At 47.8% G+C, this 10,705-nt stretch overlaps 1 protein-coding gene across 1 annotated transcript; it reads left to right on the top strand.

The window, feature by feature from the left end:
* The first annotated feature begins 719 nt into the window (after positions 1 to 719).
* On the top strand, positions 720 to 4,372 carry LOC123181597 (UDP-N-acetylmuramoyl-L-alanyl-D-glutamate--2,6-diaminopimelate ligase MurE homolog, chloroplastic). Its single transcript, XM_044593901.1, has 5 exons — positions 720 to 2,625; positions 2,779 to 2,895; positions 2,991 to 3,166; positions 3,622 to 3,767; positions 4,131 to 4,372. Exons 1-5 carry the CDS (start codon positions 828 to 830, stop codon positions 4,147 to 4,149), a joined length of 2,256 nt encoding a protein of 751 aa, XP_044449836.1. The 5' UTR covers positions 720 to 827; the 3' UTR covers positions 4,150 to 4,372.
* The last annotated feature ends 6,333 nt before the right edge of the window (positions 4,373 to 10,705 follow it).

Below are 10,705 nucleotides of genomic sequence, written 5' to 3'. Positions count from 1 at the left end.
TCGTCCTCTGTTCTCTGACTTGGCTGTTTTTCTTTGTCTTGTATCTTGTTTTTGATCGCACCCTTCAGGCCTTGCCGCGTGGGTGGCTACAACTGGCCGTGCACGAGTATGGGGTGCTAAAGAGCCCAAACTTTAGTACACCGATAACATATTTTTGCAGTACCTCAAACAAGAAGCTCTGGAAGTTTGTAGGACCCTAAATTAGGCGGTAAAACATGCAATTCACTCGTACCAGGAAGCAAGAGCCGGTTCGACTAACCCATAATTTGTATTCCTTCCATTCCAATGCACACACCTCAATTTTGACTATAAATTAGACTAACCAAATATGCATTATATTTGATAAAAAATTATACCGTCAAATTTGTTCAATGATATACTTTTTGAGTCACAAAAATATATACTACTATTGGACTAAGGACACTAATGCTTGACTCTTAGCACGCTACGTAGTTACAATTGGATTTTGAAGAGCGTGGAATGGGGGAGTAGTTTCTTTTTGAGTTAAATTATACTCGAATCTTTGAGTAGTTTTTTTTGAGACAATTGTTTGAGTAAATTTTTGTGAGGCAATTCTTGGAGTTTTTTTTAGAACTTGCAATTTTTTTGAGTAATGGAAGGGAGTAGCTTTTTTTTTTTTTGAGGTGATGGAAGGGAGTAGCTTCGTTCATTTATTTGCTCAGCCGGGCGGAGGAAATTCAAAAGTCAGCCCACCAATCCGGCCCGAAGCAACACCGCACCTCATCGGCTCATCCCCGTCTTCCCCAATCCTAAACCTCCCACCATTCCTGTCGTTAGCAACGATAACCCCCACAGTCTCGTCTCCCATGGCCACGGCGCCGCACCTCGCCTTCCACCTCCCCTTCCCCTTCCCCTCCACCTCCCGCCCACCGCCCCGAGCCCTAGCACCCCAGCCCCCGCGCCGGGCCCCTCTCCGCCTCGCCGCGGGTCGCCGCTTCCGGCCGCCCACCGCGGACGACGAGCCCCCCGAGGCCGCCGAGGACTCGTCCCACGGCCTCAACCGGTACGACCAGCTCGCGCGCCACGTGGAGCGAGCGCGCAAACGGCAGCAGGCCGACCAGCCGGAGGTCACCGCCGACCACCCGCTCTTCTCGTCCCCTCCCCCGGCCCCCGCCGGCGGGAGCTATGACCCCGACGACGAGTTCTTCGACGAGATCGACCGCGCTATTGCCGAGAAGAGGGAGGAGTTCACGCGGCGCGGGCTCATTAAGCCGACCCCGCCTCCGCCGCCCGAGGTGGACGTCCCCGCCGACGAGCTGTCCCCCGAGGAGGCCATCGACCTCGACGAGATTCGGAGGCTGCAGGGCCTCAGTGTGGCGTCCGTGGCCGACGAGGAGGACGAGGAAGCCGAGGAGGAGTACGGCGACGAGGGCTTGCCGCTCGACGAAGACGGCGAAGCCTTTGATGTGGCGGACGAGCTCGGCCTAGAGGGGGACAGGATACGGCAGCCCGCCTTCCGCATGACGCTGGCCGAGCTCCTCGACGAGAGCAAGCTGGTCCCGGTAGCGGTGACGGGCGACCAGGACGTCGCGCTCTCGGGGGTGCAGAGCGACGCCACCCTCGTGGCGGCCGGGGACCTCTTCGTGTGCGTGGGAGAGAGCGGGCTTGCTGGGCTTACCGAGGCTGACAAGCGCGGTGCCGTTGCCGTCGTGGCCGACCAGGACGTGGACATCGAGGGCACCCTGGCATGTCGCGCACTGGTCATCGTCGATGACATCACGGCCGCTCTCCGCGTGCTCCCTGCCTGCCTCTACCGACGGCCCTCCAAGGACATGGCCGTTATAGGCATCACGGGCACAGACGGTGTCACCACCACGTCCCACCTCGTCAAAGCAATGTACGAGGCCATGGGTGTCAGGACTGGCATGGTAGGCGTTCTCGGAGCCTATGCCTTCGGCAGCAACAAGCTGGATGCGCAACCTGCTGCATCAGGTGATTCAATGGCCGTGCAGAAGCTGATGGCAACGATGTTGCACAATGGCGCTGAAGCCGTTGTGTTGGAGACGACCACCGATGAGATGCTACCATCAGGTGTGGACAGTGAGATAGATTACGATATTGCTGTGCTGACCAATGTTAGGCATGCCAATTTGGAGGCTGTCATGACTTACGAGGGGTACATGAGCAGCATGGCCTCCCTTTTCTCCAGAATGGTGGACCCTGAGCGCCACCGTAAGGTGGTAAACATCGATGATCCAAGCGCACCATTCTTCGCCGCCCAAGGGGGGCATGGTGTCCCGGTGGTGACATATTCATTTGAGAACAAGAAGGCTGATGTGCACACTCTCAAGTACCAGCTTTCCCTGTTTGAGACGGAGGTTCTGGTACAGACACCGCACGGAATCCTTGAAATTTCCTCTGGACTGCTTGGAAGAGACAACATCTACAACATCCTTGCAACTGTGGCAGTTGGTGTTGCAGTGGGTGCGCCATTGGAGGACATAGTGAAAGGTATTGAAGAGGTCGATGCAATCCCAGGCCGGTGTGAGCTAATTGACGAGGAGCAAGCCTTTGGGGTGATCATTGACCATGCGAGGACACCGGAAGCTCTGTCAAGGCTTCTTGACAGTGTAAAGGAACTAGGCCCACGGCGTATTGTCACTGGTATGATACTTTTTCTCATAGTTCTCATTAACACACTGCCTCCACAAAGTTATGTTGGTTTCAAACTGTTGATTTGCTGTACATTTTGCTATATTTTCTCTATTCCGGTTTTGGTATTTCAAACTGAGCCTCCTGGTATGTTGTTCTCTGTAGTTGTTGGATGTTGCGGTGAGAAAGAAAGAGGGAAGAGGCCGATGATGACGAAGATTGCCGCTGAGAAAAGTGATGTTGTTATGTTGACATCCGACAATCCAGCAAGTGAAGATCCATGTATGGTTCTTAGTATATTTGGTTATGAGATCCTAACGTTATCAAACACATGAGTGAGCTGAAGTTTTACACATTTCTTTGTCTATTCTGAGCAGTGGATATCCTGGACGATATGTTGTCTGGTGTAGGATGGACCATGGAAGAATACTTGAAGCATGGTGCAAATGATTATTACCCGCCCCTACCAAATGGTCACAGACTCTTCTTACATGATATTAGAAGAGTTGCGGTGCGAGCTGCTGTTGCAATGGGCGAGCAAGGCGATGTTGTTGTAAGTTTTCTATGATTTTCTTCACTATAAGGAAAGCTTTGCTGTTGTCCATAGTCACCATATAATCCTATGTTGCGTAGGATCCTGTGTAAAAATGTTTACAGAAGCTGATCTTGGTTCTTGTCAGATTCCAGCTATAATGATTTCAAAGATCTAATCCCCAAATGCACTGATCTATTAGAATGTAGAACATGCTTAGAAAGCTTGAAAGTAGATTGATGTTTTACTATCTGCGGCGAACTTAATGTGCTAGTGAACAACTAAGGAGTTGCGTTGATGTTATGAGATAGAAGGCTTGACCCTCTAGGTGATAGCATTACTCCCTCCGTAAAGTTAGTACAAAGTTGAGTCAGTTATTTTGGGACGGAGGGAGTATTACATTAATACTGCTGACCATCTTCCACCTGTTGGCCCATCTTAATCCTTATTCCTGATTGCTTTGGTTCATCCTTCAGGTTGTCACTGGAAAAGGGAATGATACTTATCAGATGGAAGGCGATAAGAAGGAGTTCTTTGATGACAGGGAAGAGTGCCGAGAAGCACTGCAATACGTTGATCAATTGCATCGGTCTGGAATAGATACCTCTGAGTTTCCATGGCGGTACGTTTCGTTCTAAATCACTTTTGCCCTGTTCTCAGGGCTTCATCCCTCATGATTCATGAGTATGTGCTTGTTGCCATAAGGTTGTGCCTTAACACTTTGGCCTTACCTCTGTTTTTTCATGTCCTATAGAAAACACAAGCCTCCATCAAAACACCCAAAGGAATCACACGATATAAATTCCAGTCCAATTCGTGTGATCTACCTTGCATTTTGTGATGTTCATTTTTTTTTTTGCATAACTTGCCCTGACCGCATTTGTATTGCATCAGAGATTCTGCTGTGCCAGGTTTCCTCTTCCGCAATGTCGTTTCACATGAAAGCCACTGATTTACTGATCTTGCTTCTCTCTGGCTGCCACAGGTTACCAGAAAGCCACTGATTGTGATGTATCCAAGAGGCCGAGCTTCTGAAAGATAGACTAGCCCATCTGATCCAGCTTTTGCTCAAGGTTCTGACCTCGGCTGCTGACTGCTAACAAACAACTAGCTTATGATCATCATTGATGATTGCTGGAGAGTAGATAAGTAGATGGCCTTGAAAATTGTAAGTTATTTTACGGTACATTAAAGGCACACCGGAATGGAAAAAAGCAATTTCCCCAATGTCAGTTTTCATGAAAAATAGACAAATAAATGTCCGGGTTCTTCATGTGCAAAAAATTTAGGACGCCGATAACTGCCACACGTGTGGTGTATCGGGTGGTTGTGCCGCACGCCCTGTGTGGCACGGAGACGACCCCGTCCGTACGACCGCGTCCGGGCGCGCGCAACCACAGCCCGCACGCCCGGTGCAGCGCGATCGCCCCACACGAGCACGTCCGGGCGAGCGAGCACGCGGCCCGCACGACCCGTCTCGGCCGTCGCCCCTCCCCGCCTGCGAGCCACACGCCCCGCGTGTCAGTAACCACGTGTCCCGATGCGATTGCCATGGTCCGGACCCTCTTCAGTTGCCATGTTGCCATGTTGCTGAACTATAGTTGCCATGTCGGACAACTACAGTTGCCATGGTTGCTCAACTGCAGTTGCCATCTTAAGTCAAGTGTCGGATGCCATTTTTGGGCAACTACAGCTGTTGTCATGTATGGTCTGGTCTACTACAGTTACCATGATTTGAAAAACTTTAGGAGTTGCCACCTACTAACACTGGACAGTTGCCATGTAGCGCTAAAAAACATGGCAAAAAACATGTTTCGGGTAAAAAGAGAGTTGCCATCTGCTTAGAAGCACGCTAGGGCAGTTGCCATGTACCCTGCAAAAACATATGGCAACTGATAGCTTATGGTGTGTGGGAGAGGAGACGGGCATGTGGGCGACGGTGGTATCTTTAGGAGTTGCCACCTACTAACACTAGACAGTTGCCATGTAGCGCTACAAAACAGACGTGGCAAACAATAACATGTTTCGGGTAAAAGAGAGTTGTCATCTGCTTACAATCACAAAAAGGGCAGTTGCCATGTACCCCCTAAAAAACATGGCAAATGAGAAAATGGGCAATCGTGGGAGATGGGGAACAGAAGTGGTGCGCGGCGTGCGGGCGCGACAGCAGTTCCATCGTACGCCCCGACTGGCGAACCGTTGACCGCGGAGAGAAAATCGACGTGCGGGCGAACTTCCTCACACGCCACACACACAACTTGTCCTACGTGGCACAGAAAAAAAGACTTTTCATGCCAAGATTTGTGCAAAAAGCGCTGGACGATGATGGATGCGTGTGGGTGAGTTGGCTAACGCCCACACGTGTGGGCGTTAGTGTTTCCGAAAATTTATAAAGTGTGCTACAATCCAGGAGGGTACACATTTCTCCTCCGATCATGTTTGGCACCTTGAAAAATAAGTGGCGTGTGCATGGTACACATTTAATGTTGGACAAAGGAGCGAATCGGTTCTTTCCATTTAACAAAGAAATCAATCGGCGTCGCCCCACAGATTAAATCTTTTGGAGGAGGATTACATTCCATATATTTCATCTCTGAACATATTATCTTCCATATATATTTTCATTCCGATTTTGACTATGGGCTGCCGCGGGGGCGGCGCAATCGGGGGAACACCGGTCGCATGGAGGCGTCCATATAAGAGATCTCCATATAAAGAGGTTGCCATACATACTTCTACGGCGCCAGAAGAATATTGTTCTCTATTTGTTGTCTCCAACATGTCTCGACTTCATCTAGAACTACACATCTTGTTCTTATGCAGCGTTCTTCTTGCACATCAAACCCTTGGAGGCCGAGTTCATCAGACCAATCACCAGGAGGTGAAAGCTAAAACAGTGGTGCCCCCCTCGTCAATTTAAATATGCAATGGCATTGTTTTTTACATGCGTCGATCTAGACATCGCACGAATCTGCTTACGGTTCAGTCTTAGATACACCGGACATATCATCTCCTATCATCATCTAGCCGCAGATTGCTGTTCTAGTTTTCATCATCTTGTTTCTTGTTTTGAAAGTTCATTCAAACTTCATACTCCCTCCTTTCAATAATAAGTGTCGTGGTTTTAGTCCAAATTAACTAAAACCTACACGATCTCTGTTAATCTAACAGTAAACTGAAACCTCCGCGCTGCTTCAAATAGAATATTCACTGACGAGTACATGCTGCCCTAATTATGTCTTGGAAGGAAAATGCGGGTGCCAGCATTGAAGCGAAACCATCAAGTTCATCGCGTGCGCTGAGCTCCGTTCATCTTCAGCTCCCATACATTGAGCTCCCACCCAAGCATGGTGGCACTGTTCAGCCATACGTGAGTTCCTTTGCTTGGCCCCCTATCTAGCAACTAATATTTGTTTGCGAGAATATTTAGTGACTAATGTAGCTTCATGTATTAATTTCAGGAGGCTGTTTATATTAAAAACAGTGACAATGACAGTGGATATTACGGAGTATCTGCCACCCTGGATGTCTATGGACACAATCTCAAAGATGGCCAAATGAGCGGGGCAGCAATTTCGATAAGTAACTTTGAGGCTGATTTTAGCAAGAACGTCAGTGCAATAACCGTTGGATGGGCGGTAAGTTGCCTTCTTCTGCTCTGTAGATTTGCCTCGTTATTGCGATGGTTTTTTCTGCACTTAACCTTTCTCACTTATCCATCGAAAAATATGTAGGTGTGGCCGTCTTACTTTAATGACTCGCAAACTTACCTTTATACGGCATGGACGGTAAGTGTGTCCTCCAAATTGATCTTGTGAGGATGATTCTTAAAAGCTCGCAAACTACGTACACCGACTTCTTTCTTCACCGAAATAGGATTTTAGTAAGCTTGTGATGTGATTAAATCATGACATGAATGTAATTGCAGAAAGACAGCCGGCAGAGCACAGGGTGTGTCAACTATGATTGTCCTGGTATCCAGCTTGTGAGCGGGTCTCCAATATTCCCCGGAGATGTCATAGCCCCAGTAGCCCAGGTTAACAGGACACAACAAACTATCACCATTAAGCTGTTCAGGGTACGTACGTATGTGTTCACTTGCAAGTTGTTCGCTCACCTGGAATATATGGTCAAAACTCTAATGCCTTCGTCTTTTTCTCCATGAAATATGTAAAAATTACAGACCAAGTTGAACGGGAACTGGTGGTTGCATGCTGGTGTAAACGACGAGGACCCGATCCCGGTCGCCTACTTCCCGGCGTCACTATTTGACGACTTCTTCTACAAAGCAACTCAAGTCGTGTTGGGTGGCCATACTCTCAAGTCTAAGACTACCACACCTCCTCCAATGGGCAGTGGAGCCTTCGGCGCTGAGTGGGACAATGCGGCGCTGATCCGAGACATTCATGTCATCATGGAGAATGGGAGGAGCAACTTTATCGACGATGATCTGTCCACCGATGTCACTGATGTCAAGCTTTACTCCCTCTCGCCAATTTCAGCAGGCAAATTCACTTACGGAGGACCAGGAAGGAAGAACTAGTGCTAATATTAACTCGTCTTTGTGCTACACACGTTTGCATGTTGTACTTGTGCAATGTGATGATGGACGAATGGATAGCGTGCTCAAATTGCATGATATCTGTGTTTTGGCGATGGATGAATAAAGACTTGATATACATGTGCTCAAATCAGTGTTGCCAACTTTGTTATAGTGAGAAACATGATTTTTTTTGTCATTAGCTAGAGGTTTCGCACGCACCTATACAAAAGTAAAAATTTGAAACTTACACTCGCTATTTTGTAATGAAACAGGCTCACGGGGTTGGGCACTTGGGTGTTCATGAATCGCTGGGTGTTGAACGTAATGAGCTTCCATGCGGAGGGAAAAGATGACCCACCACCTCAAAATTTTGAAGAGAAACACTTTGGTTCATCTGCGAACTTGGTAGGCAGGCTCGCTTACAGTGCTATTATCTCTTGAAAATTATTATCCACTGGCTAAATACCCGTGGGTTGCTATTGAGTCAGGAAAAGTATCTGAGAAATCGATGGGGAGGTACTGTTGGAATGAACATGGGTGTATAAAAGTTGAATTTTATGCCACCTCATGACAAGCATCCATGTCCTTGTCTCTTCCTCCCACCGCGCACCTCTTTGGTTTTTAATTTTTTCCTTGGTGTATATTTTCTTTTAGAATCACCGCGGTGTGTGTGTGTGTGTGCGCGCGTGTGTGCGTGCGTGTGCATGTGCGTGCGCGGGCGTGCGTGCGTGTGTGTGTGTGAGGGAGGAGTGAGAGTCAAGGTTCAAACCTTTGCATTTCTGGTGTCCCAAATACACCAGAGAATCGAGGGTAGGATAAAAGGCCATGCACTGTCTTCTAGGCCATGTTGAGTCGTTGCATCCCAGAGAAGTGATGTGTCGGTGGAGTGGAGGTAGATGCTGAGGCACTGCCAAATCCTATCTACGAGTGGACATGAGATGAAAAGGTGATCCGTGTCCTCCGTTGGATGAACATCTGGGGCAGTCCTTGACTTGTTTGCAAGGTCGACCGTTGTATTTAGCCTTCCTTTGAAGACCAACCATGCGAAAACCTTGATCTTATTTGGCACCTTGGACTGCCATATGTGTTTGGCATTCATGTCTTCGTTAGTCTTCTGAAAGAATTGCATAAGTTTTTTGTTGTTGAGAACTCGTGTCCCCCGTTGAGGAAGCGATAGTCTTGCTCATCTGAAAGCATAAAGTTCTGCTATAGAGACAAAAGAGAGAAACCAATTCTCTGGAGGCAGCAGAGGTTAGGCGATTACGCAGATTAAATTGTGGTGAGACGGCGTGGGGGCCTCATGACCGCGTTGGCGCACGGTGGTGGTTGGTTTGGTGGCAGGCTCCGGGGCGCCCGAGGTGTGGGTTGGGATCGGGGGAAACCCCTGTCGGCATGGCCAACACCGGCGCGGTGGCGCCTGTGGGTGCCACCTGACCTTCCGGGAGGGCGTCGGGGCTACCCTTCCTCTCGCCTCGTCGTGTACAGGGGGAAACCCTTGGCAGCAGCGTCGTCATCGTCACGGTCCTTCTTGGAGGTGTTGATAGGTGCCAGCGCTTCGGAGTCCTGGAGTCTAGTGGAAGATCCTGGTGGGCGCTGCGATTGCGAGGCTTCTTCGTTTTTGTTGATCCGCCGTTGTCGGCATTTTTTCTTTTGCTTTTCTCTGTCGTTTCTTTTGGGCGTGACTGTGCTACTTCCGTCCCAGCACCTATCCATGTATGGTTCGGTTGATTGCTTTGTATACAAAGCGGGGGGAAACCCTTTTTCGACAGATTAAATTTTAAACCAAAACACTTAATGTTTCCTGCTCGAACAAAGGGCCCAACGGAATGAGTGAAAAGGCAAGAAAAAACTTAATTAGTTTCAATCCCGTGGTGTCAAGTATGTAGACTTGTTAGCTGATGCCGCGTTAAGCAGAGCTGGAGCTTAGTGAGGGCCAAAGAGGGGCATGCCCTCCAACCAAATTTCTTTCTTTATGTAAGCATGTAATATTTAACAATATTTGGGTCAAATTTGACATAATACACCAGATTAGCCTCCTCAACTTTATTTAATATTCATTTAGCCCCCTCTCAATTCTTGTTGGAGCTCCGCCAGTGTCGTTAAGGTTCATGAGTGATGATGGGTGTGTTTGAGAAACGTTAGTAAGCACTCCGACTTAATTTAGGTCCATCTATGGTGTTTATTAAGGTTCATCCCCTGTGTTAACATGTACTAGTACTAGAAGAATCATAGCTTTTTACTAGATAACGTGTATGCATGTGCATGTAAGCAAATTTTTTTTGAGTGCGGAACTTTTGCAATACAATTGATTCAACAATAACACACAATGAGATTTTTCTATTCATGATCCGAGTATAGCTTGTTCCATCATGAAGCCTTACAAAGTTAATTCGGTCGTCGAACTTTCTTCTTGTCTCTGCCTCTTTACTTGACAAGTTCCTCCGATGGATGAAGAACCAGCCGTACAACATATGCGTGTGTTTGTACTTTATTGCGACAGAGTTGCTTAGTTGCGGGATAGCCTATTCATAGTTCCCGCAGAAAAGAGTTGCTTAGTTGCACCAAGTAATGCGATATTTGTGCGCCGAACAGTATCTCAAAACAGACAACGGGATAGCCTATTCATAGTTAGTGAGGGGATGCATCTAGCGGACGTGTCCTTCCAGCGAGTGGCGCTCCAAGCGAACGTAGTGCTTGAGACGGTGGTGGACGCGTGGTTTTATTAGGCTGGTCATAATGAAAGTATCATAAGCGGTATCATGCATGCCAGCTAATTTTTTGGATGATGTGACACACAATTAAATAAAAAAAGGATGTAGTATCATATTATAATACCGTATCATAGTAAATGTTGTACTACCTTGTGTCATGCATGACAATTAATAAGATAACTTAAGATACTAACCTATGATACTATGCATTATAAAAATAATATCATACATTATTGTCATATGCATGATACTAATATGTAATACTCCCCGTTACACCGCATCGCTATGTCCTGGGAAACGCAGATG

Source organism: Triticum aestivum, chromosome 1D (genome assembly GCF_018294505.1).
Source record: "Triticum aestivum cultivar Chinese Spring chromosome 1D, IWGSC CS RefSeq v2.1, whole genome shotgun sequence".
In the NCBI taxonomy this organism is placed as follows: domain Eukaryota; kingdom Viridiplantae; phylum Streptophyta; class Magnoliopsida; order Poales; family Poaceae; genus Triticum; species Triticum aestivum.
Note: the sequence above shows the minus strand (reverse complement) of the source record. Positions and strands in the feature narration are given on the sequence as shown.